Source organism: Sminthopsis crassicaudata, chromosome 2 (assembly GCF_048593235.1).
Source record: "Sminthopsis crassicaudata isolate SCR6 chromosome 2, ASM4859323v1, whole genome shotgun sequence".
In the NCBI taxonomy this organism is placed as follows: domain Eukaryota; kingdom Metazoa; phylum Chordata; class Mammalia; order Dasyuromorphia; family Dasyuridae; genus Sminthopsis; species Sminthopsis crassicaudata.
In genome coordinates, this window is record NC_133618.1 from 35566370 (window position 1) to 35593845 (window position 27476).

Sequence of the window (27476 nt, forward strand, 5' to 3'; positions counted from 1 at the left end):
GTCTGCCTAGATTCTCTAAGTACAACTAAATGAGTTCAATATCACCTATATACCTTGGATCAGTCTTCTTGACAGGGAAAGCAGAATGGAGTGTCTGTGACTTCTCTCCCTAGTCAGTTTTCATCATACCATGGATCCCAAACAGGTGCTGTGGCCCTTCTTTGATTTTTTCCCTACATAGTTTTCAAAAACCCAGGACAAAGCAAAAGTTTCCAGGAACCTTCATTTTCCCAATGGTCAGTTGGCGCTCTCTTGTCCTCTCCTGCATGCCCTGTACCTACATGTACCCTAGGCCTCTGGCTTACCCTCTTCTCCATCTCCTATGTGTATCTTTTAAACATTTAGAGTTGTGGGGAGACATATATCAACTCATGAAGTGAGCAGAACTTGGAGAACATTATATGCAGTTAACAATATGATATGTTGAACAATTGTGAAAGATTCAGTTGCTGTAAGGTCGAAAACACTCAATTGCTGGAACTCTGTCTTCCCAGAAATCAGCTGGAGTCAGGATCACTAAACGTCTTTATTCTTGATCTTTTACGGTCAAGGTCAGGGTCTTAGGCCTACCTAGCTACCTCACACACACCTTCCTTCCTCAAACGCCAGGAGAGACTGAGTCAGCTTCTTCCTCTCAGTTCCTCTTCCTCCTCCTACTCCTCCCACACATGTCACTTACCTCCCTTTGTCCCACCAATCAAGTCAGCTCAGACCAGCTGGGGAAGGTCAACCTTCAAACAAGTTAATAGGGAACTGTCCAATTGGCAATTTGTCTGAGGCAAAAAGGGTAAGTGACTTGCCCAGTGTAGTATATGTCTGAGGTTGGATTTGAATTCAGCACTCTAGTCACTGAGCCCCCAGCAGCCCCAAAGCTCCACTAATCACAATCATGACTCAAGCCAATTTCAAAGGTGATATGATGAAAAATGCTTCTCCCCTCTAGAGAGGTGATGAACTCTAAATGCAGAGTGAAGTATGTTTTTTTAAATTTTTACTTCATTTTCATTGTTTTGTTTCATTTTATCTTTCTAGCCCTCCCCACTCTATCTTCTGAAGCCATCATTGTCCAGTGTCATGAGAGTAAAGACAACTGGTGATGACTCAAGATGCAGTGGAAAACTTTGGTGTCCTCAATGACTAACAGCTCTAGGTGCTCCATAGCACTTGCTTCACCTGCCTTCATGGTGGTTGGAATAAATTTTTCTCTTCTGCCCATTCCGACAGGAGAACTCTTTACAGAGATAGACACCCCCCCCCTGCTAATTCACCACAGGGTTCGGGACCTACATCCTACAGCACCAAGACACAGAAAGATGCCAGATACCGAGGCCCTCTCTAAAATTAAACTGCCCAGCATTCCAATTCTACTATAGAGGACACAACTCTTTTGGGCTGGCCACATTGTCCGAATACCAAATGTACAAACTTTCCAAAAAAAATTATTTTATGGAGAATTCATAGGGGCGAGATCTCACAAGATGGTCAGAAAAAGACCACAAAGGCACTCTCAAAGTCTTTCTTAATTTAAGAATTGATTTTTGACATGGAAGACACTGGCACAAGACCATCCAGTATGGCGTGCCCTCATCAAGGAAAGGTTGTGCTCTGTGAGAAGTAAAATTAAATTAGCCCAAAGGAACCACTAAATACAAAATTGGAGAAACAACCCTAAATGTTCATATTGACTATTAGCGTCCAGCCTGTGACATCCAATCCAGTCACCCTGGATGGGCCACCGTCTGACTCACTGTAACTCCCTTCTAACACAGTGATGTCATTTTGGTCTTCTAAAACAAAGGACTACAAAGATCTCATTCAATGCCCGGGAGGATGGGGGGAGGGGAGAAGGATGAGCTTCAGGCATGCGCAGAAGACACAGCAGTTTCCAGACTACGACTCCCAGAAGGACTTGCTCTCCTAGAGGCATTATCTGAGCCCTGGGTTTCAGAACTGGCTCTTGCTTCCAAAGTCACTTCCCTGCAGCCTCTCTCACCTCTTCTATACTTCCAGCACTTATAACAGGGTGAGCAGTAGCTGATAGCAGATGCTGAGGTGCGAGGACCCTGGAGCCCCAGGGGCTGACCTGGGAACCTACAACTGAACACACTAAAGGGGGTGAAGGAAACCATACTGAAGCTGTGTTCCTGCCAGGGCGCATGCGCAGAGATGTAGGCGGGGGTGGACTAGGATAACGTTAGATTGTTAATTTATATTTACCTTAAACATTTTTTTTCTTTTGATCTTTCAGCTGAAGTTAAAAAAAAAAAAAAGGCAGGGGGTAAGACGGTGGCAATCATGATCTCAGACAAAGCAAAAAGAAAAATATACCTAACTAAAAAAAAGATATAACCAGAGAAGTTTTCCTAAAAGATACTATAAACAAGATAATGTTAATGTTAAATAATATTAATAAACACAGACACTCAAAGATATAACATCCAAATACTTAATGGAAAAGTTAAAAATGAATTGAAAGAGAAAATAGATACAAAACTTTATTAATGGAGAACTTCAGCTTTTCCATCCCAAAAGTAGATAAATCTAAATTTAAAATAAATGAGAAAGAAGGCATCTTAGTACCACTGGGAAAAACAGAAATTGATAGAATTCACTGTTTACCTCCCAAAAAGATGCCAACATAAAAACTCCAAGAAATATGATAGCTAAAATCTGGAACTCTCAAGTGAAGAAAAAAAAAATACTGCAATCAGACAGAGAAAGAGAGAATTCAAACATAGAGAAATAGTATCATAAGATTTAGCAGCTAGAGGAAAGAAGAGCTTGAAATATGATTTTCCAGAAGGCAAAGGATCTAGAATTACAATAAAGAATAACTTACTCTGCAAAACTGAGTATAATCCTAGAAATGTAATGAATTAGAAGACTTTAAAGCATTCTTAATGGAAAAATCAGAGCTGAATAAAAAAACTAACAAACACAAAACTCAAAAGGATTAAAAAATGATAAACATGATTGAGAAATCATAAAGCATCTAACAAGGTTAAAGTTTAAATTTTGATATGGGAAAATGACACATCTAAACCCTAAGAACATTATTATGGTTAAGGCATTAGAAGGAGTCTACTTAGAAGGCATGGATATGAGTCTGTCATGTTGGGGTTATATCAAAATAAAAATGGAAAGGGGAAAGGGAAGTATGAGTTGAGAAAGAGGTGAAGCATTAGCAATCATAACTGTGAATGTGAAGAGCATAAATTCACTAATAAAAATGCAAGATAGCAAAATCCTCTACGCCTCACTCCTTGTGCTTTACTTGGTTTCTGTTTCAAACTTATGATTAAAAATATTCTCATACTTTTTATATTTAACAGCTTTATTGATCTTCATTGTTTTCAACATTTACTTTTATAAGATTTTGATTTTGATTTTTCTTTTCTCTCCCTGCATTCCATTCCCCATCTTCAAGATGGCAAGTAATCTGATAAAGGTTATACATGTACTGTCATTTAAAATGTTTCCACATTAGCCATCTTGTAAAAGAAGAATCAAAAAAGGAAACGCACAAGAAATACATCCATCCCCCCCAAAAAATGTGAAAATGAGTACTTTGATCTTCATTCAGACTCCCTAATTCTTGGGATGTGGATAGCATTTTCCACCATGAGTCTTTTGGAATTGTCGTAGATCACTAGATCTGAGAAGAGCTAATTCTAACAAAGTTGATCATCATACAATGATGCTGTTACTGTGTACAATGCTCTCCTGGTTCTGCTCACTTCATTCACTTGGCATCAGTTCACGCAAGTCTTTCCAGGATTTTCTGAAATCTGCCTGCTAAACATTTCTTTTTCTTTTCTTTTTTGAGAAGTAATTGGGGTTAAGGCTCTAGCCCAGAGTCACACAGAAACAAAAAAATTGTTTTTGAGGTTAAATTTGAATTCAGGTACTCCTCACTCCAGAGCTCTACCCACTGTGCCATCTAGCTGCCCCTCATCATTTCTTTAAAAGTAGTTGTATTCCATTATATTCACATACCATATGGTTGATCCAGCCATTCTCCAATTGATGGGCATTTTCTCAATTTCTAGTTCTTTGCCAATACAGAGAGCTGGTATAAAACATTTTGTACATGTGGATCTTATTTTTTTTATAAATGATTTCTTTGGGATACAGACCTAGAAATGGTATTGCTGATATAAAAAGTATCCAGTGCCAAATAGCTCTGCAAAATGGTTGAATTGGCTCACATCTCCATCCCACATTTTCTCCAATATTTATCATTTTTCTTTTCTGTCATATTAGCCAATTTTATGTGTGAGGTGATACTTCAGAATTGTTTTGAGTTTCTCTAATCAATAGTGATTTAGAGCATTTTTTTACATGTTTATGCTTTAATTGCTTCATCGGAAAACTGCCTGTTCATATCCTTTGACCGTTTATCATTTAGCAAATGACTTGTATTCTTATAAATATGATTAATTTCTGTATGTATTTTAAAAATTAGACCTTTATCAGAAACACTGGCTGTAAAAATTATTTCCCAGAATTTTGCTTCCTTTCTAATATTGTTTTGTTTGTGCAAACCCTTTTAAACGGTACTTATAGCCTACTGACTATTATGCCATTGACAAAATGCCTCATGTACCTAATTTTCCATTGATCCATCATTCTATTTCTTAGCCAGTACCAACTAGTTTTGATGACTGCCATTTTATTTTTTAATTTTATTTATAAATTTTTTACAGTATATATGCATGAGTATTTTTTTTATAACATTATCCCTTGTATTCATTTTTCCACATTATTCCCTCCCTCCCTCTACTCTCTCCCCTTGATGACAGGCAATCTCATACATTTTACATGTGTTACAGTATAATCTAGATACAATATATGTGTGTAAATGCCATTTTTTTGTGTTGCACATTAAGTATTATATTCCGAAGGTATAAGTAACCTGGGTAGATAGACAGTAATGCTAACAATTTACATTCATTTCCCAGTGTTCCTTCTTGAAAACTATGCATATGTTTTGAAAATTAAAAGCTTTAAAAATAAAAAAGTTTTTTGTAATTGTTTATACAACTCCTGGGTTTGTTTTTACAGGTAGACTTTGAAATTTTATACTGTCTACAATTCTTTTAAATGGAATTTATCTTTTGCTGCTGGGCTTTGTTAGTAACATCAGAAATGCTGATGATTTTATGAGGATTTATTTTATATCATGCACCTTTGCCAAAAGATTTTTAATTGATTCTCTAAGATTGTGAGAATATCATATCATCTGCAAAGGGTGAGTTTTATTTCCTAATTGTTTAGTCTAATTTCTTCGATTTCTTTTTCTTATTGCTGAAGGTATTTTTAGTATTGTATTGAATTACAGTGGTATTAACAATCATCCTTGCTTCACCCTTCATCTTACTGGAAAGCCTTCTAGCTTATCCCCATTACTTTTTTTTTTTTTTTCCCCTGAGGCTGGGGTTAAGTGACTTGCCCAGGGTCACACAGCCAGGAAGTGTTAAGTGTCTGAGGCCTGATTTGAACTCAGGTCCTCCAGAATTCAAGGCTGGTGCTCTATCCACTGCACCACCTAGCTGCCCCCCCCCCCAACTTATCCCCATTTCATAGAATGCTTGCTGATGGTAAGACACTACTTAATATTTTAAGTAAAATTCCATTTATGTTCATGCTTTTTAATTAAAAAAAAAAAAAAACACAAAAACCTAAAAAATGGTTGGATTTTTTCAAAGGCTTTTTCTGCATCTACTGAGGCAATCATGATTTTGTGGGTTTTGTTTTTCCTAATATTGAACTAGTTTTGCATTCCTGGCATAACTCCCACTAAGTCACAGCTTGTGATTTTGGAGATAAATTGCTGTGATTTCCTTACAATATTTTATTTAAATTTTTTGGAGCAGAATCCTCTTCCTGGTTTAGGTATGAATACCATTTTATTTTAAATTGAAATACTTTTTGTGCACATCCAGGGATTATTTTCGGGCCTGAGATGAATCCACATTTTTCTTTGTGGTTTTGTATATAGCATTTTTGACTTGTGTTTTGACCTTCCCTGTCACAACAGTAGCTTAATTGATCAGGTTCTCCTTTTTGTTATTTGCTCATTTTTCTACAGCCTCTTTTCTCGATTTTTAACCCTACAATTAAGTTGGGCTCTGCTCCCAAAGTGGAGAGAGCATCTTCTCAAACTCCAGGTTTTTTGTGCAGCTGTTTTCAGACCTTATTCTGAAGATTTGTAATTTTTCAGTTCTTCCAAGTTGGTATGATTTAAGGAAGTGTGTTTACTACTTTCCCAGACCAGTGGTTCTCAAAATGTGGTCCAGAGAATTATAGAGATCTCTTAAACTCTTTCAGGGGCTCTACAAATTCAAAATTAATTTTTTATGTCTAAAAACATAAACCACATTAATAACTCTTTGGACAGATTCTCAATAATTTTAAAAGTATAAAAATCCTTAGAACAAAAGTTTGAAAATTAAGCTTAGTCTGCGAGCTTATGAAATGGGAAAAAGATGGGAAAATTATAATCATTGATATTGCTCATTTTTACTACCTAATACACACTTGAAGTTGTCCCAAACAACTTGAGATGGATCAGAAAGGGTTGGAGAAAAGAAAGTGGACTATGGGAGGAAATGAACTTATGTTCAGTTGTACTGATAATTGCAACTGAGGATGAAACATCTCTGTGAAGAGTTAATAGAGAATGCTGGATGGGAATGGGATGGGGAGTGGGTCCTCTCTGAGTTATAAGGCAATGATAATTAAGAGGACAATTATTACCTGATGTACAGTTAATATCTTACTAGATTATGGAAAAAAGGCAAAAGACCTTCAAACTACTATTTTATAATTTCCTCAGATCACTGTTGGGGCATTGATAAGGAATATCAAAAAGGAAAATCCTTTCCTGGTATCCTTTTTTTTTGGCCTTCATTCTGGGCTAAACTGAGTAGTGATCATTAATACAAACATAATAACTTAAGTAAACATTTCTTATATATGTACTGGGGATAAAAAGACAAATTTAAGTCTTTTCCTCAAGGAGTTTATTCGATGGAGGTTACTGGGAAGAGATAACATACGCACCTATCAGACAAGATAATTATTTTAAAAGTTACTGGAAAACTAGAACTTGGAGCAATGAGTAATTGGAGAGAGTGATGGTTTACTCACCTGTAAAGAAGGGACTAATATATTTGCATTTTCTGGACATATCCAGACGTTGCTGCCTGCATTCTGGCCATCAATCTTATTCTCTTTCCCATAAAACCTTGCACTCAAAATGTTTATAGAAACCCTTTTTTGTCATGGCAGGAATTGGAAACTAGTAGATGCCTATCAGCTGAAGAATAGCTGAATATGTTATGGAAGGTGAATGTTATGGAATATAATTCTATAAGAAATGATCAGCAGGATGATTTCAGAGAGGCCTGGAGAGATTTATGTGAACTGATGCTAAGTGAAGTGAGTAGAACCAAGAGAACACTGTATACAGCAACAACAAGATTATGAAATGATCAATTCTGATGGACATGGTTCCTTTTCAACAGCAAGGTGATTCAGGTCAGGTCCAATAGTAATAGAGGTATCTGCACCCAGAGAGAAAACTGTGAGGACTGTGTGGATCACAGTATAGTATTTTCACTTTTTTTGGTTGTTGTTTGTTTGCATTTTCTTTCTCAATTTTTTCTTTTTGATCTGATTTTCTTGTGCAGAATGATAGTTGTGTTAATATGTAAAAATGAATTACACATGTTTAGCAATGGATTATTTGCTGTGTACAGGAGGGGGTGGGAGTGAGAAAATATTTGGAACACATGATTTTGCAAGGGTGAATGTTGAAAATTATGCATTGTTTTGAAAATATAAAGCTTAAAAAATTAAAATAAAACCTTGCATTCTGCCCTTGGGATCTAGGGTTCTAGGTGACTTGCTTCATCTTTCTTGGAAGTAGACCTTCACATCACCTAGTCATCTTCACATTATGTACCTCTACCTTTCTGGTTTCTCTATGTGATGTCTTTTAGTATTGCAATGTAAGCCCCTTGAAGGTAAAGACTGCTTTATTGGGTTATATGCAGTGGTCCTCAAACTTTTAAAATAGGGAGCCAGTTCACCCTTAGACTGTTGGAGGGCCAGACTATAGTAAAAACAAAAACTCACACTTTGTCTCCACCCCTCAGCCCATTTGCCATAACCTGCTGGGCCGCATAAACGTCCTCAGCAGGCTGCATCTGGCTGTTGGGCTGTAGTTTGAGAACCCCTGGTATAGAGTTAACACATAAAAATTATCTACTTAGTTGAAGGCAATGCAAAACTTAGTACAATGTATCATGATACCTTTTTCCAAAACCACATCTCCACTTGTTCCTCAGATTTGTCCCTCTTTTCTCCTGCTACTTGACTGGTGATCTGACTGCTGAACCCACATATTTTCCCCAGTAACTAAAAATACATTCAATGAATATTGAACATGAAGTTAGAAGAACTGAACTCCTCTCAGAAGTTTTCTTCTATTATAACCTTAGTCAAGTTACTTAAACCTAATATGTCTCAGTTTTCCCAACTGTAAAATGAGGGTAGACAAGATGGCTTCTAAAACATCTTCTAGCTCTGGATTGTGGTTTTAGGAACTTTCTCATTTCCAAGTTTATAATCTGTGACCCAAAACTCCAATTTTAGGGGCCCCCAGCTTCTGCCTAATATTTGGAGCCTGTTTGATAGGTTGAAACCATCTGGAACTTGATCTGTTTTAATAGGTGAGTGAGACTTGAGACTCAAATACTAAAAAACCTCTCCCTTATCCAGAGATCTCAGAAAAGCTCTGTTTGTATATATGCATACATGTATGCACAGGTCTGATTTATTACTTTCTGATTCAATAAGTTCCATAGGATTCTTATTACCAATGAGATCAAGATGAACTTCTTTGGCACTTAGCTCTCTTGACAAACAGACCTGTTTGTTGATCCTTATATAGGACATTCCATCCTTCATTTCCTGGCCTTTGTACTGCTTAACCTTCATGCCTAAAGTGTATTGCTCCTACCTTTAGGTTTAATAGCATCCTTGGCTTTTCCTTGGTTTCTGATGAGTAAATGCCTAATGCAAGAGGCATTTCTTATCCCCTTACTGCTATTGCTTTTTCTTGGAGATAGCCCCCTTACCTTGCATACATTCCCTCCTCCCTACCTCCCTTGATGTGTTCTTTGAGGCCATGGACTCTTTTTCCTTTTTCTTTTTATTCCATGTGATCAGCACAAGTGCCTGGGATATAGAAAGCACTTAATAAGTAATTGTTATGGGACTGACCATTTTCTTCAAAATGTGGATGCAAGTGGAATACTGTGACTCAATTAGCAGCTGTTTCCCTGTCTCCAGGAGAGAGTCATCATCAACTGTTAGACCAGTTCAGATGTTAATTATGAAATTGATTGATACCAACAAAAGCCAAGGCAGGTCCCCAAATTCCTGATCAATTATTAATCAATTAATCTATGTAATGGGCTTCCCTCCTTGTTCAGTGGCAGTGACTACAGGAGAGACATCACATTCACCACCAGGAGCATGGAGACTGAAGGTGCTGTAGTCTATTACTGTTTGCAGGACTAGAGCAGATTTCTCAACATGCTACAGCCCAGAACAAAAATCTGTATGGAACTGATCTCTGATTTAGATATCTCAATTGATACTATTTCCCTAACAACTGTGACAAAATGCAGGATTTCTAGTCATGTTCAGATGAAGGGTTTATTGAACTTCACAGAACAGTACAATGCTTGACCCAGTTTATTTTTCAGAAATGTGATCATAGTAAATGGTTTTTGGCCTCAGCCAAAATCTTCTCATGAGCCTCTCTTCTGGACAGTTTGAGTACCTGTCCTGATTATTGTCCATTTTGGGATCTTAAGTAAAAACTGAAGGCAGTATTCTAAGATGGCAGAGTTAAGACAATTGTCAAGCTTACTCCAAAACCTCTCCCACAAAATGATCCCAGAAGAAAATGCCAAGTCAAATTCTGAGTGGAAAAGCCATCAAAAAGTCACAATGAGACCTTTTTCTAGGGCAGCTGAGGAATAGAAAGATGGGTCTGCAGACAATAGGGTTAAGGATGCTTATACATTGCCAGGTATAAGCAGCACAGGCCATCAATGATGGTGATAGCAGTGGTATGATATCAAGAACATCTGATATAGTATAAAAAATAGCACAGGAACAGTAAGGGGACTGAACACTTGGCAGAAAGGGACCTCTATGTTAATGTGAACAGAGGATCACATGCCATTTGGAAAATACTTTGTTCATTACCCAGTTCAAGTTATAATTCCAGGGTTGAAAGGTGTAATTGCAGTCATGAGGGAAAGGGGACCTTAGCTGTATAAGGATTGAAGCACAGAACATAAGGGCAATGATCAGACTTCTCCCTATATCACAGCAATCTTGGAAGCAAAGAAAACCTCCAGGCTACAAGACTTAGTTAGGAAAGCATCAGGACATAAAGGACATAAAGCTCAGGACAATTGTTCCTTCAAAGGTGTGCAGAGCCCAACTTTAATAAAAAGCCCAAAGTGAAGAAATAGGTTGAGAAAAGGAGCAAATAACAATGAGAATCTAACCATAAAATACTTCCATAAAGAGAAGGAAGTTCAAGACACAAAAGAAAACAACAATGTGAGAACACTGACAAAACAAGCCTCAGTGAGGGAAAAATGCAGATTGGACACAAATGCAAAAATTCCTACAAGAGTTAAAGAAATAAATTTTAAATAGAGCAAAAATTAAGGAGATGTACACAATTTTAGAAATGTTAGATATGATAGAACTTGGAAAAAATAGAATAAAAATGGAAAAAAACGCATCTTTTTTCAGTGTCTTATGGCACTTATAAAAAAACTGTCTCTATATTACAACCAAAGGTAGAAAAGCAGAAATGCAGAAAATGCAATAAAATTACATTAAATAAAAACATGTGGAAAGATAGATTAAAAATTAATTGAAAACTAAATAATCTAATTCTAAAAAAAGTGCAAAAATCATAAAAAAAATTTCATTAAAGAGAATGAAAAGAAAGAAATAACACACCAAAATTTATGGGATGCAGCTAAAACAATACATAGAGGAAATTTTATGTCTTTAAATGCTTAAATCAATAAAATAAGAGAAAAAGTAGATCAATGCATGCATCTTAAACTAAAAAAAGATAAATTAAAAATCCCTAAATAAACACCAAATTGGAAATGTTGAAACTCACAGAAGAGATTAATAAAGTTGAAAGTAAGAACACTATTTATTTAATAAAGTAGGAGCTGGTTTTATGAAAAAATAAAACCCCAATAAAATAGATATACCATTGGTTAATTTGTTTATAAAAAAGATAAAAGAAAACCAAATTAGTAGTATCAGAAATGATAAAGTTAAATTTACCACAAATGAAGATATTAATACAATTATTAGGAGTTATTTGCTCAATTATATGCAAGAAATTTGATGACTTAAGTAAAACATAAACATTTACAAAAATATAAATTGCTCAGATTAACAAAAGAACTAATAGAATACTTATATCAGGACTTCTTAAACTTTTCCCACTCATGACCCCTTTATGCCTGAGAAATTTTTACATACATTGGGTATGCAGGAATATAAAGTAGGTATACAAACCAAACATTTACTAATAATAAATCATAATTTCATGACCCACCACATATAGTTATGAGACCCACATATGGAGCTGTGACCCATAGCTTAAATAACTTAAATAACCCTATTTTAGAAAAAGAAATTGAACAAGCTATCAATGAACTCCTTAATAAAACTCCCAGGACCAAATGGGTTCACAAATGAATTCTATTAACCATTTAAAGAACAATTAATTCTAATACTATGTAAACTAGGGGCAGCTAGATGACACAGTGGAGAAAGCACTGACCCTGTTGTAAGGAGGACCCTGAGTTCAAATCTAGCCTTAGATACTTAACACTCACTAGCTTTGTAACCCTGGGAGAGTCACTTTAAACTCAATTGCCTTGCAAAAAAAGAGAAGAGAAAAAATACTATATAAACTATTTGGAAAAATAGGCAAAGAAATCATACTAATTTCCTTTAATGACACAACATGGTGCTGATATGCAATCCAGGAAAAGGCAAAACAGAAAAAGAAAACCATATACCAATTTTTCTAGTGAATATTGATGGAAAGATTTTAAATAAAATGCTAGCAAGAAGATTAAAGCAATATATCACAAAAATCACACCAGATGGGAATAATACCAGGAATGTGGAGATGCTTCAACATCAGGCACATCAATAAGAAAAAATCATATGGTTATCTCAACAGATATAACAAAACCATTTGACAAAATGAATATTAAATTCATTCCTATTAAAAATACTAGAAAGCCTAGGAATAAAAAGAGCTTTCCTTAAAGTAATAAGGGATATTGATAAGGGATAGCTATTTAAAACCATCAGCAAATGTTATCTATAATAGGGATAATCTAGAAGCCTTCTCAGTAAGATTGGGGTGCCTATTATTTAGTCTTATGCTAGAAATGCAAAATATAGCAATAAGATAAAAAAAATTGAAGAAATTAGAACATATAATGAAAAACAAAACTATTACCTTGCAGATGATAAGATGCTACACTTAGAGAAATCAATCAATTAAATGAGAATCAATTAAAAAACTAAGTGAAAAAATTAACAACTTCAGAAAAGTTGCAGGATATAAAATAAATATACACAAATCATTAGCATTTCTATATATTGTTAACAAAGTCCAGCAGCAAGAGATAGAAATAGCAGTTCCATTTAGAATAACTGTAGACAAAATAAAATATTTGGGGATCTATATGCCAAGATAAACCTAAGAACTATATGAACACAATTACAAAACACTTCTTACACAAAACAAATCAGATCTAAACAATTGGAAAAATATCAATTACTCACAGATAGGTTGAACTAATTCTGCCTAAATTAGTCTACTTGTTCAGTGACATACCAATCAAACTGCCAAAGGATTACCAAACTACCAAAAAGTATTTTTCAGAGCTAGGAAAAAACAGTAAGAAAATTCATTTGGAAGAACAAAAGATCAAGAATATCAAAAGAATCTATGAATAGAAATGGCCTGCCCTTCTTGCCACTATTATTATCAATCAGAGAACCTCAAGATTTTGAACTGATGTTGACTCTTGGACCTAGGGTGGGTGGGAGAGATGTAAAAGTAAATGGATAGGAGAGGCAAATAATCATTGCTTTTTGGCCTTGTATGAAGGCATTGTTGGAATCTAAATCATATACCCTTTTTGACTTCACCATAGTGAAGCTGTGAGCTGTTGGCCTATGTTTTAGTTCCTGCCAAACTGCTTTCTAGTCAAATGGTTCTTGTCTCAAATGTTTAGAAATTTGCATTTATGAAACACTAGATCACTAAGATAATTTAGTAAAGCATATTGTATACCTAATCTATTCCACTGATCTTCCATTTTGATTCTTAGCCAATACCAGGTGTTTTGGATTTGTTGCTTATTTATTTATCCATCCATCCATCCATCCATCCATCCATCCATCCATCCATCTTAGATAATTGCTTTATAATACAGAGATTGGATGCTACTGGATTAACTTCTTTCATATTTCTATTCAGTGATTCCTTTGATATTCTTGATCTTTTGTTCTTCTAAGTGAATTTTGTTATTGTTATTTTAGCTCTGAAAAACAATTTTTGGCCATTATCCACTTTGTGGAATAAAGAAATAAGCTTTATTTAGAACTAGAAAAGACTGTCTGGGATAATGGAAGAATTTAAGACAAAACAAGAGATAGAGAAGATCACATTCACTACCTTACACCTATCAGATTGGGTAATATGACAGGAAAAGAAAAATGATAAATGTTGGAAGGTATGTGAGAAAACTGGGATGCACTAATGGTGGAGCTGTGAACTGATCCAACCATTCTAGAGAGCTGTTTGGAACTATGTCCAAAGGGTTATAAAATCATGCATACTCTCTGATTAGAAAAACCACTTTAACTTAAAGAGATTTTTGTTTTTTAAAAGGAAAAGGACTGACATATTTAAAACTATTTATAGCAGCTATTGATCAATCGGGGCATGGCTGAACACATTGTAGTACCTGATTATGATTATATTCATCAGTTTTCTCCACAGAATGAATGCTGTTTCTTAGGAAACCATGTCCTCCATCTGAAGATCTTCCCATATTTAGTATATTCATAAGGTCTTTCTTCACTATGAATGATCTGATATTGAAAAAGATTTATAATCCATAGGAAGGTCTTCCCACTATAGTCCAAGGTGAATTCTTTGCTTTTTACTTTAAAAAAACAAAAAGAAATCAAACAATATTTGGTGCATACTAAAATCCATGGAGACACAATGCAAAGGACACATTTAAACATATGTAACATGTTTAAAAATGTTGGAACTGAAAGTTCCTGTTAACTGGTATAGTTCAAAAATGGACATTCTTAATTATTCATTAGCTGAATGTAGTGAAATTGACTTGGACAAGTAACCTTTTGTATATGAAAAGTCATCCTGTTTAGTCTCAAGTATTTATAGAAATATAGTTCTTTAACCATTTTTGTAATATATTACCCTTTCCTTCAACTTATTTTCTTTCTCCAGGTTCTTCCAGTTCCCTTCTTTTCACCCTTACTAATCTCAGAAATCTTCTACAATTTTTTGCAATCCTATGACCAGATTTAAATGCAGAGTCCCTTCATAAAAATAGGAAACTTTCTTTTTACTAAGAACAAACATTATTCCAGTGTCATTTATAATACCATTTAAGTTAATTTTAACACATACTCCAACTTCTAAAAAATTCACTTTGTCTGAACCTGAATCTGAAAAAATCAGATATAAATGATGTAACTTTTTTCTTCCCCATAAATTGACTAAGACTTTAATTTTACCCTCCTTTTTAATGCCAAATAAATAGTAGGAACTAATGAAAGTAGAAGCTTGAAGAAAAATTGTTACTTGGTTTCTGTGCTTATTTAACAATTTTTTTAATGAAATAAAGTTGCATTTGGCATACTGTAATAAAGCTACAATATATGATGTCTCAGTAAAATTTTCTTTGATATTCTCCCATTCCATCAGATGATACATATACTATAATATAATACTCTTACTTGAAAGTAGGTATTAAAACATGAAATAAATTTAAAAAGCTTACATGAATTAATGTATCATAGAAGCTTATGACAACTTCAGTCAGTCAAAAGTTACTACCCAAAAATCTTGATACATCAATAATTTAATCTCCTTACATTGTAAAAGCATTTGAGTGCATGCTTCTGTGTCATCACTTGAAATTTACATGGTGGCACTGCTGACACTTCAGCTGTCTAAATACTTTTTTATCCCCATATTTGATAAAAAATCTCTGATTAAGTAAATGTAAATACTTAGGTCTATGAGATAAATACCATTTTCCTGAAGACATCTGAGTCAGAAGTCAAAAATCTGTTGTCTTGAAGCATATAGATAACCTGATAATTTGATCTTATTGTTAATGAAAACATTGGTCCCCAGAACCCTGCAAATGAACTTTGTAATATCTAATTTATTCTTGAGTCTTGGCAGTGTCCTTTGAAAATCTATTAAGTATTGTCCCACCCTAAAAGCCATGTTCTTCAGCTTAGTAATGCATCTTCCATTTTCCAATTGCCCCTGTCCTGTAAATTTATACTTGCTGGTTACCATGTTATTGTAGAGAAGCAAAAAAACCTCTTTGTATGCTTTTTTTTTTTTTCCCTGGGCAGTCGCCAAGACTCAAGCAAGGCTGCTGCCATAGTGGATATTGTTGCTCCAGGGCTGCTGCCAGGCCACATTATGCCAAAGTCTCATTCTAGTGGTGACTTTCAAAGCATACCAGCCTGGGAGCCCAGCCACAGGTATACTATCAGAGACACAGAAGAAAGCACCCGAATTCCTTGATGGCTCTTAGTCTAAAAATCTTCTCACATTCATAATACTTATCTCCAGAATAAATATTCCAATTCATATATGTTTCTCTTCAGTAAGAATTCTCTAATACAGGTAAAAAGTCCCTTCCTCCTAAAGACCTTCCCAAATTCACTAAATTCATAAGGTTTCTTTCCAGAATGAATTCTTTTGTATCTAATAAGATCTGAATCATGATGGAAGGCTTTCTCACACTCTTTACATTTATGAAGAGTCTCTCCAGGATGAATTCTGATGAACATAAAGTAGTGTTCTTGGTCTAAAAGACTTCTCACATACATTACACTTAAAAACTTTCTATCCAGAATGAATTCGTTGATGCTGAACAAGATATTTCTTCAGTGTGAAAGTCTTCCCACATTCATTACATTCAAAAGGTCTTTCTCCAGTATGAATGCTTTGATGTTGAGTAAGATCTACAGTCCGGCGGAAGGCCTTCCCACATACAACACATTCATAAGGTTTCTCTCCTGTATGAATTCTTAGATGTGGAATAAGTTCTGAGTTGTAGTGGAAAGTCTTCCCACATTCCTTACATTCATAAAGTATCTCTCCAGTATGAATTCTCTGATGCACAGTAAGACGTGCCTTCATCCTGAAGGCCTTTCCACAAACATTACATTCATAAGGTTTTTCCCCAGTATGAATTCTCTGATGTAGAATAAGTGCTGAGTTGTAATGGAAAGCCTTTCCACACTCCTTACATTCAAAAAGAATGTCTCCAGTATGAATCTTCTGATGAACAGTAAGTTGTGCCTTCCTCTTGAAGGCCTTTCCACATTCAGTACATTCATAAGGTTTCTCCCCAGTATGAATTCTCTGATGCACTGTAAGATGTGGCTTCCTCCTAAAGGCCTTCCCACATACAGTACATTCATAAGGTTTCTCTCCTGTATGAATTCTTTGATGTCGAATAAGTTCTGAATTGTAGTGAAAAGTCTTTCCACATTCCTTACATTCATAAAGAATCTCTCCAGTGTGAATTCTCTGATGCACAGTAAGTTGTGTCTTACTCCTGAAAGCCTTATCACATTCAGTACATTCATAAGGTTTCTCTCCAGTATGAATTCTTTGATGTAGAATAAGTGCTGAGTTGTAGTGAAAAGCCTTCCCACATTCCTTACATTCATAAAGAATGTCTCCAGTATGAATTCTCTGATGCACAGTAAGATGTGCCCTCCTTCTGAAGGCTTTTCCACATTCACTACATACATAAGGTTTCTTGCCATTAAATTCTTTGCTCTCTGAAAGGAAGAAAAGAGATCTGATTAACTGCCTTTTCTTCCCTTTTCCCAAGATTCCTAGTGGCTCAGAGGTTTTAGAACTATTCTTTTGTTTGTCACTTGAGAAAGCTACTCTCACTGATCTTTCATTAAAGATCAGTTTATCTTATGCGAAAATATGATGACTCAAAGTTAACATATGTAAATGAACTGAGAGGATGAAATTACCTGGAAGATGAATTGAGTCTTGAGTCTATTCTAAATGGCTGAATGGAATACAGAAATGAAAGACTATTCATAAAAAGTACATGACTTGAAAACTTGCAAATGTACTTTTTTACATATCCAAGTAAAAATAGAAAGGGAAAAAACTTTTGAAAAAAAATTGATGAGTTTAGAGAGAGGATGAGCTATAGAAAGAGACATGAAGTAAACAGAGGGGAAAAAAAAGAGAACAAGAAATAATATCAGACAATTGATGCCATAAGTTTCCCCTAAAATTCTAACAAATCTACTTTATAAGGATTCAATCAAATTTTTGTAAGATTCAATACCAAAAAAGTAAATGATCAAGACATACAGGTATTTTTCACAAGAGAAATAATTAATAATTACCAAAAACATTACTTAAACCCTGGCAATTAAAGAAGTAAAAATGGAAACAATTTAGAGCTGTAAGCTATAAAATTACCAAAGATACTTTAAAAATGATAACACATTTTAGGAGTTATATGGAAATAAGGTACTTGGTAAACTGCTGCTGCTATTTTTTTTTTTTTCTGAAGAACAGCAAAGCAATTTAAGTTAGATCTCCAAAACTGTTCACATGATTTGACCCAGTAATTCTATTATTCAGTCTACATCCTCAAAATGTTATTGAAGGCAAACAAAGATTTTTCTTAAAAAAATATACATAACAACCTTTTCTGAAACAGCAAAATACTGAAAAAGTTAGAGATATGGTTAAATAAGACCTGTCATATGAGCATATTAATGTATCTTTATGAACATAATTTCAAAGCATAAATAGTAACAGCATGACATACGAATGATAAGCTGAGGAAACAAGAATCAAGTTATGACTTACTATTTTAAAAAGAGAGCGGAATGAAGCAACATAATCATTAAAACAAGACAGAAGAAAATATCAGAAGAGGACTCAGAAATAAAAAAATCCATATTGTTAATATCTTGAGTAATATGTTTATTTTAAAAGGGAGACTGAATTGATAAAAGTGAAGTAACCAAATACCTGTTTAAGACAATTTTCAGGGAACCAAGAAAAATACCTATTCTATACATTGAGGCAATATCTTTCTTTGAGATTGGAGATATATGTGAGTAAAGAGATACATAAAAAAGTAATTTGAGTTAAAAAATGAAGTCTTAAAGTCTCAGCTTCTCTCCTAAGCTGGAGAAGCTTTTATAAGACCATGTTCAACATTTTATAAAAGCTCTGAATTAAAACGACCAACAGAGATATATTTTGCAATGACCGATCTGTTTGATTTTTATGTAGTCACCTGGACAGCTGCTTCTTGGAATATCTGCCTTTTGTATCCAAGATGCTTCCTTTCTTTCCAACTGGTGGATCACATCTGGTTTAGAAACTGCAAATCCTGTTAGTTGAAAAAGTGCTAGAGACAGTTATTTCTGAATTTTATCATAGAACATATAGACGCAATACTCTTTCCAACTCTTAGTAGAAAGGTAGGGGAATAGGAACACAAAATAGATCAAAGATGGTGGATATATTAATAAATTTTATCTTCTTTTTTTTTTTTCCCCAACCAAGGAGGGCTAAACAAGTTGTTTGAAGGAAAGGTAGAGTTTTTATTTGTTTGTTTTAGGTGTGGTAGAAGATAAGGGAAGGGGAAAATTTTTTTAAAGCATCCATAAAACACTAAAAAAATTTAAAAACTATTAAAATAAAATTCTCTTTGGAGAAAAAATAATTATGATAAGAAGAACTGAAAAACAGTTACAAAAGACCATTGAAGGATATTCTATCTTATGAAGAAATGGGTTATAGAATGGGAATTGGGAAAAAATAGTTCATTTGACTCACTCATTCACTGCTTAGATGATACTTAGACTGGGGTTAAACAGAAAATTATGGATTTGGAGCAACAGAGAGGAGAAGATACATTTTCAAGGATAATAAGCAAAGGCCTTTTTCCTGGAAAGAGCCAGCTCAAATGCTGTCTCTTGGCAACAAAAGGATAAAGAATATATCTTCTTTTTGTATATCAGAATAAACTGTTAAAATTTTGAAAGTCTCCACAATGTATGTCAAGACTGAAAAGGGACAGCTGTTCTTACCCAAAGATACCAAGTTCCTGTAGTTCTCCAGCATCACATCCCTGTACAAGTTTTTCTGAGATGGGTTCAAATGAACCCACTCCTCCCAGGTGAATTCCACAGCCACATCTTTGAATGTCACTGATTCCTAAAACACCAAAATATTTGTATTTACTCAGGTATACCTCTGTTTTAAAATTCTAATGTAAGTTCCATCTAGTAGAAAAATCTTCATTTAAATATTTGTAATCAATAGAGTCTTTTTTCAGAAATGACTGGTGAAATAACCAAAAGCATTATAGAAAAAAATAAAACAGCCTTTTTAAAATTGCTCCCTAGCTACTCATTTAGCAATGTAGTCTAGGAATCTGCCAAAATTCGAAGTCACTGGTCTAGACTTTACAGAATTCATACTCTTTTTTGAAACCTGGCACATGCCCCTTTTCTAGTTCTGTGGCATCTCTTCCATTCTCCAAGATCTTTAAGGGATAAATTAATTTTCTAAACACATACATTTTACACTTCTATCACTGTGGATCTTCTCCGGATCCTGGATTCTTGTCTGTTTTTACTTTTGGAAAAGTCAAAACCTTTTCCTTCTTTTACTTTTGGTATCCAATTGCTCTCATTTCAGTTTAAGGATAATCATTCTTCAAAAAGAAAATTAAAGCCAAGGACGATTTTACTTGTTTAACTTTCTTGCAGGTATCTCTTTGTATCACCATCATCCCATCCATGCCTAAACATGGTCCTCGTTACTCTGAGCTTTTGCTTGTTTTTAAAAATCTTTTTGTATCATTTATCATCAGAATTAGTCCTTTTGGGACTCTGACATTCTCTACATTTTTTTTTTTACAACAATCTATTTCATTTTTTATTCATACTCTATTAATGTTATTTTAAAACATTTTTATTACTATGATTACTTATGCTTCAAATTAATCAGCTATTAAGAATTAAAGCTGAATTTCAAATACAAGCCTACTGACACAATGTCTGATATTTTTTTCTTTATGTTTTGCTGCCTCTTATTCTTTGGTTTAATTCATTTTAACACAGCACTTTCCCAAAAAAGCAGATTTAAATCAAGCACCTGAGTCTTAAATCCCTATGAAAGATTAGATAAAAAAGCAACATAGCAGGATACCCGAAGAGAGGACTACCCACACCAGAAGGGATTCACCTCATCCTTCTTCCTCCATCCTAGGAAGGAGGACCATCATTTACAAAAATCTTATCTTCTAGCATTCCCACTTCCTACATCCTATTTGGAAACAAAAAGATAAGTAAAATCTTTACAGCAAATATTCAGAGGCAAGCAAAGTAAATTCTTGTACTGACTGTCTCCAAAATAAGGGCAATTCAATCTGTACCTCACAATTGCCAGAAGTTGGTTAACATGTTTCATCTTAAGTCCTCTTGAAAAAGTTGGTCACTGTTTTGATCAGATTTCTAAAGCTTTCAAAGTGATTTGTCTTTATAATTTGTCATGGAACAAATTTTTCCCCTGGGCTGCTCATTTTACTCACTGATTCAAACAAGCCTTCCCTGGATTCTTTGAAAACATTATTTTCATGATTTCTTAATTTGCAGTTTCATGTACACTAATATTTTCAGTTATTCTACAAAAAGAGCTGCTACAAATGATTTTATACATATGGATCCTTTGATGCCTTTGGAACAGTAGAGATATTGCTAGGGCAGAGACTATGCATCCTTTAGCAATTTTTCTAGCATAGTTCCAAATTATTTTCAAGAATGCTGGTTCAGGTCACAGCTCCCTCTCTAGCATCTATCATTTTACTTTTTTTGTCAATTCTGTCAATCTGATAAGTGTGAGGTGGAACTTCAGAATGCTTTAATTTATTCCTATGCTTTCTATTTTTAACAGAAATAGGTATTGTATCATGCCAAAAGTTTTGTTTATATCTATTGATGTAAGTTTTGCATGATTTCACAAATATAAGTGATATCAAATTTCTTGCCTTTTCAAGGGAGGAGTAAGAAAAGGGAGATAGGGAATTTGTAATCCAAAATTTTTAAAATGGATATTAACATTTTTTTCTCACATGTACTTGAGAAGTATTTAATGAATTAAATAAAACATATTTTAAAACAAGATAATCATAAAACAATGCAAATAAAAATCTAAACATTCTTATGTTAAGGGGAAAAAGGCAAATAGTCTGGGATTAATTAGTCCAATTGTATTTGGTACTTCAAATAGCATTAATTTGTTGGCCAGTAGACTGAGTAATTTCCCATGGATGTATAAAGTATAAAGTAGTAGATTTTCTTAGGGATAGCAATAATCCAGCTATCTCTTAAGAGAACTACCAATCCCTTAAGCCACTTAGTTAATATCATCCTTATAGGAATTTGATAGTGCCTGGCACATAATAAATACTAAAAAAATACTGGGCTGAGAGACAGGAAATTCTGAGTTCAAATCTACACTTATACACTTATAAATTGTATGGCCCTGGATAAATGATCACTTGACATCTTTCTTCCTCAGTTTTCTCAACTGTAAAATGGAGATAATAATAATAGTAGCACATACCTTCCAGGTTGTTGTGAGGATCAAATGAAAGTATTTGTGCTTATCACAGTAAGTGGACACTTAATAAATGCTTGTTTTCTTCCTTCTGTCCTTCCTTTCTTCTATCCTTAAAGGACAGAAAGTTCCCTTAATCTTAAGTTCACACAAAATAACTTCTGTTATTTTAGAAGTATTTATGTATTGATTAGATTCTTTGAAGGAAATATTGATCTTCCACATTTCACATTATACATAACCCAATATTCAAGTGCCCAGAATCCTTTAATGGCTTAACTTATTCATCTATTCTTTTTTAATTAATTTACGTTTTCAGGGATATAATTTTTCTTCTGAAGATTATTTTAACTATTACCCAGAAAAGGTGATATGTATTTTTGTCATTATCATATTGTCTTTTAAACAATTATTGTTTCTTTGCTTTATTCTTAAACCTACTTACTTAGGATTTAAAAAAAGAACTGCTATAAATATTTCTATACAAATTAGTCCTTGATCTCTTTGGGATACAGACCTAGCAATGATATTGCTGTGTCAAAGTATATGAACATGTTATATCTTAGGGGGTATATTGTTCTCCAAAATGGTTGGACCAGTTCACAATTCTACCAATAATGCATTAGTGCCCCCCCTTTTTTCCCCCAAATCCTCTTCAGATTTCTGTCATATTAATAAATCTGATAATTGCCAAGTGGTACCTCAGAGCTATTTTAATTTGCATTTCTCTATCCATTACTGATTTAGGGCATTTTTCCCCACATGAATATTGATAGCTTTTTTTTTTGTTGTTGTTCTGAAAATTGTCTGTTCCTATTTTTAACTATTTATTAACTGGGAAATAGTTCTTACTTTTATAAATTTAGCTCCCTTCCCTTAACTTGAGAAACAAAATCTTTACCAGAGAAACCTGTTGTAAAAAATTTCTTCCCCCATTTCCTTTCTACTTTTGGCAGTATTAGTTTTGTTTGTGCAAAAGCTTTTTAATTTCATGTAATAAAAATTATTAATTTGCTCCACTACTCTATTTCTTAGCCCTTTCTGGATTGTTTTAATGATTATCTCTTTGTAATATAGTTTGAAATCTAGAACTGCTAGGCTGGCTTTCTTCACATTTTTTGATTTATTGATTCCCCTGATAATCTTGACCTTCTTTTCTTTCAGATGAATTATATTATTTTTTCTATTTCTATCAACTAATTGTTTTCATAGCTTGAACATTATGACACTGAATAGAGGTAGAGCTGCCATTTTTATTAAATTGGCTTAGTTTATCCTTGAAAAATATTTTTCAAATTTTTAGATCTTTAGTTATGTGAATTTTTTTTTTTTTTTTTGTAATTGTGTTTATATAGTCCCTGGGATGTGTCTTGACAGGTAACCCCCCCCCCCCAATTTTAATATTAAATACAGTTATTTTAAAAGGAATTTTTCTTTCTATTTCTTCTTGCTGGGTTTTTTTTTTTCTTAGTGGTATATAGAAATGCTGATGATTTATATGGGTTTATTTAATATGCTGCAAATCTGCCCAAGTTCTTTACTTTTTCAACTTATCTTTTTAGTTGATTCTCTAGAGTAAATGAAGTACATATATCATTTACATAGGGTGATAGTTTTGTTTCTGTTGCTTATTTTTATTCTTTCAATTTCTTTTTCTTGTCTTTTTGCTTTAGCAAGCATTTCTAGTACAATATTAAGTAATAGTGGTGATAATGGCTATATTTGCTTCATACCTGATTTTATTGGGAAGGCTTCATGCTTATTGCCATTGTCTTTGTTTTTGACAGATACCACTTATCTTTTTTTTTTAAAAGCTGCTTCTCCCTGAAATTGCTTGTATTCAAAGTAAAGACTGAAAAGTTTTAAAAAACAAAATCAAGAGTAAAGTTTGATTCTTCCCACAATTTTACACTGAAACTAGCCCAAGGAGAACCAGATGATACAAAGGAAAACGTTAAGAGTTCAATATAAGTTTTTTCTTGTCCTTTCTTCTCTGAACATTTAAAGACATTAAGAATTCTCCCAGAAAGATAATATTGAATTTCCTGTAAAACTGACATACCAATTCAACCAGTATTTTTTTCTCCACTGATCTTGGAGTAGGTGAGAAATGGCGGAAGCTCAAGCTCCTCCTTGTCAACTTTTTCTATTGCTGGCTCCCAATAAATGATTCTGGCAAATGATTCTCTTTTTAAACTTCAATTTTCTTATTTATTAAATGATATTAACACCTATCAGTTTTTTCAAGGAAAATGTTTTAAAATCTTAAATCAAGATATATTTAATGCTATTACTGTTCTTCCTTTGAAACAGCAAGATTAGCACTTTGAATGGGTGAACAAATGAATAGGTAAAAGTTGGATGAAGAGGACAGTAAGTACTCAGAAAACATCTATGTGAAGAATGTTACTTAGGAGGACTGCACTGGGTTATAAATAATTTGGTTTTGGAGGCATAATTATGGACAGGTTTATATGAGTTAAGGTTTATATACCTGTAAGGAAATTTTGGCATTCTTAATATGAGGTCTTTGCTCTGACTTATTGCTCAATCTCTTCCATTTCGAGAGACTTAGCTTCTTCTTTAGTAATCTACAAGTATTCATTAAGTGCCTACCATGTGAAAGGATACTATGCTAGGTACAGGAGACATAAAGGAAAATTAAATATGTTCTACCCTGTAGGAGTCAACATTCTTCAGGTGAAAAAAATGCACAGTATTATAAATACAAATGCAAATGTGCAAAACATATGCAAAGTGTGAGGGAGCTTTTTCAAATATTTCCAAAATTCCCTTCCTAAAATAATGTATCAAATCAAATACTGGAATACCAAAAGTGAGACCTTTTTTTCAGTCATACTAGGGGGCTGGCTTAAAGAACCTGGACAGCAGCACCAGCTTTGGGCACTGGAAATAGTGGAGGTTATAAGAACAGCAAGTTTTTCTGATTAAAAACTTCATTTCTAAAGTGTATTGAGAACTGAGCCAAATTTATAAAAATAGGAGCCATTCCCCAATTGGAAAATAATCAAAGCATTTGAACAGACACTTTTAGAAGAAATCAAAGCTTTTAATAGCAATAAGAAAAACGCTCTAGATCACAAATAATTAAGAGAAGTACAAATCAAAACAACTCAGAGATATCACTTCATATATATTGGATACTTTATATGACAGAAAAAGAAGATAAACCCTGGAAACAATGTTTCCAGGGAAAATCTGGGCATTAATGCAATATTAGTAAATTGTGAAGTACTTCAATCACTCTTCAAGAACAATTTGGAATTATGCCCCAGGGACTATCAAATTGTCCATACTTTTTAATAATCTTTTTAAGTCTGTATCCTCAAGAGATAAAAAGGAAAAGGACCTAAATGTACAAATATACTCATGTCAGCTTTTTTTTCCCCCAGTGGTAAAGAATTAGAAATTGAATGGATGCCCATTGGTAGGGAATGGCTGAATAAGACTTAGTATATGATTATGATGGAATACTATTGCACAGAAATAAATGAGGAGGCAGTATGTTCAGAAAGACCTGGGAAAACATTTAAGATCCGAGGCAAAGTGAAATGAGCAGAATCAGGAGAACATTGTGTATAGTAACAGCAACATTGTAACAACGATCAGCAGTGACTTAGCCATGCTCAGCAATACAATGCAAGACGATTTCAAAGGACTCATGATGAAAAAAATGCCATCCCAAAATTAATGGAGTTTGAAAGCAGATTGAAGCATACTTTTTGTGCTTTATTTTTTTGTGTTTTTTTTTCCACAACATGACTAACATAAAAAAATGTTCTGTATAACAGCACATGTAAAAATGTGTCAAATTGCTTTTCTGCTCAATGAAGGAGAGAGGAGAGAATTTGGAACTCCAAATTAAAAAAAAAAAAAAGTTTACATGTAAATGGAAAAAATAAAGTATTAAATTAAATTAAAAAAAAAAAACCCTGAAGTATCCAAAGAAAAAAATTATCTACTCTGATCAATATAATGATCCACAGAAACTCCACAGGACTCATGGAAGAAAAATGAAGAGAACTGATGAACTCAGGGCAGATGAAAACATAGTTTTCACTTTCTTTTCATGCATAATGAGTATCCCATTGCTTACCTTCTCAATGGGTGGGGGAGGGGCTGGAGGGAGAGAAAGATTTTGGAACGTTTAATGTGGCGTAATTTTGAATTTGGTAATTCAAGATTTTGGGAGAATAAATAGATGATCTCTATAGTATCGTTTAGCTTTAAATTTATGACTCTCTGATGGCCACAGTTTCTAGCATTAGAGCATGTTCAGACTGAGTGTTTCAGGACAGCAGCAGTGGCGGTCACTCACCTCGCATGGTCTGGCGGTCACTCCGGGGGCCATCGCCTCCTCCTCGGGGGCACAGCGGAGGCCACGAGAGGCCGAGGTCCTGGGGAGGAAAGGAGGCCCATGAGAAGCCCCTCTTGTCACTGAGGGGGACCCCGGGGCGGAGGGAGGCGGTCACCTCTGTTCTGCAGGGGACACAGCCTTCGGGACATCTCCCTCAGAGCTCAGGCAGGACAAGGGACGAGCGAATAACAATTAATGTGGAAGGAGGCAGGGATGCTGGCCCGCAGCGGACCCAGAGGGATGCTGTGGGGAAACGAGGCCGCAGGGAAGTCTGGACTAAAGACCATAAACTTGACGTTCACTTTCTAAGACTTTTGGCAAGAGAGGTAGGACTGAGGCCAGGCGGGTCAGAAGTTGCCTAGGGGTCATGGGGCAGGGCGTGAATGAGACTACATTTGAATCTGGCTCCGCCCCCCCGTATTTTCCTCTGCGCGTGCGCCATGAGCAGGCCACCGTAACTGCCTGGAAGGCTTCCATCGCCCTCTGGCGGACACTCCTCCCATTCTGTGTGTTCCTCAACCAGACCCTGGTACTCCCCACCCGCCGCACCCGAGAAATCGGCCTCCAGCTAGGTTTGGCCCCTTTTTCATCTGCTGCTCACCCCGTCACAGGTCGATAAGGATAGAGAAGGGGAAGCGGCTACAAGAAAGCCTAGAAGTGGGCGGGGAGGAAGTGACGTATGGGCGACCATCCTCACTGAACTGTTCCCATGGCCTTCTGGGAAACGTAGTTTGCATGCTGTCACATCTTTTGCGCATGCTTCAAGCTCCGGCGCCTCTTTGAAGAATGTGATCCTTGCTTGGCTGAATGCATCACTCTTCTCGGCTTTTTCTGTATTGGAGGTCCACTTCCTCTACTGATCTCGTGCATGATCTTCATAACCTCAATACCTGTGGGGAGTTAGGAATCAGATCAAAGTCTTAATTTGTCACTGTGCCCAAATAGCTATGAAACTGCAGACCGTTTGAACCAACAGTGCCACTAGTGGGTTTATATCCCAAGGAAATCATAAAGGTGGGAAGAGAGTGTGCAAAA

General features: G+C 34.9%; 1 protein-coding gene and 1 pseudogene across 2 annotated transcripts; both read right to left on the reverse strand.

Annotated features, from left to right (window-relative positions):
- Window positions 1–15008: 15008 nt before the first annotated feature.
- Window positions 15009–16263, reverse strand: LOC141553311 (trafficking protein particle complex subunit 6B pseudogene; annotated as a pseudogene).
- Window positions 15009–27146, reverse strand: LOC141554123 (uncharacterized). Of its 2 annotated transcripts, none has more exons than XM_074285706.1 (5): window positions 27043–27146; window positions 26403–26481; window positions 19528–19654; window positions 18729–18824; window positions 15009–17226 (listed from the first exon to the last, which is right to left on the reverse strand). In XM_074285706.1, exons 2-5 carry the CDS (start codon window positions 26433–26435, stop codon window positions 16280–16282), a joined length of 1203 nt encoding a protein of 400 aa, XP_074141807.1. In that variant the 5' UTR covers window positions 26436–26481; window positions 27043–27146; the 3' UTR covers window positions 15009–16279. The 2 variants fall into 2 exon arrangements, with proteins under 2 accessions (XP_074141807.1, XP_074141806.1); XM_074285705.1 differs by having other exon boundaries at window positions 26991–27111.
- Window positions 27147–27476: the final 330 nt, after the last annotated feature.

Coding starts and splice junctions, on each gene's coding strand:
- LOC141554123 (XM_074285705.1), bottom strand. CDS start 27,031: ATGAAAAAGGGGCCAAACCTAGCTGGAGGCCGATTTCTCGG. Junction 19,655..26,402: donor TGACCGCCAGACCATGCGAG/GTGAGTGACCGC, acceptor TTGGTGTTTTAG/GAATCAGTGACATTCAAAGA. Junction 18,825..19,527: donor CAGGAACTTGGTATCTTTGG/GTAAGAACAGCT, acceptor TTCAACTAACAG/GATTTGCAGTTTCTAAACCA.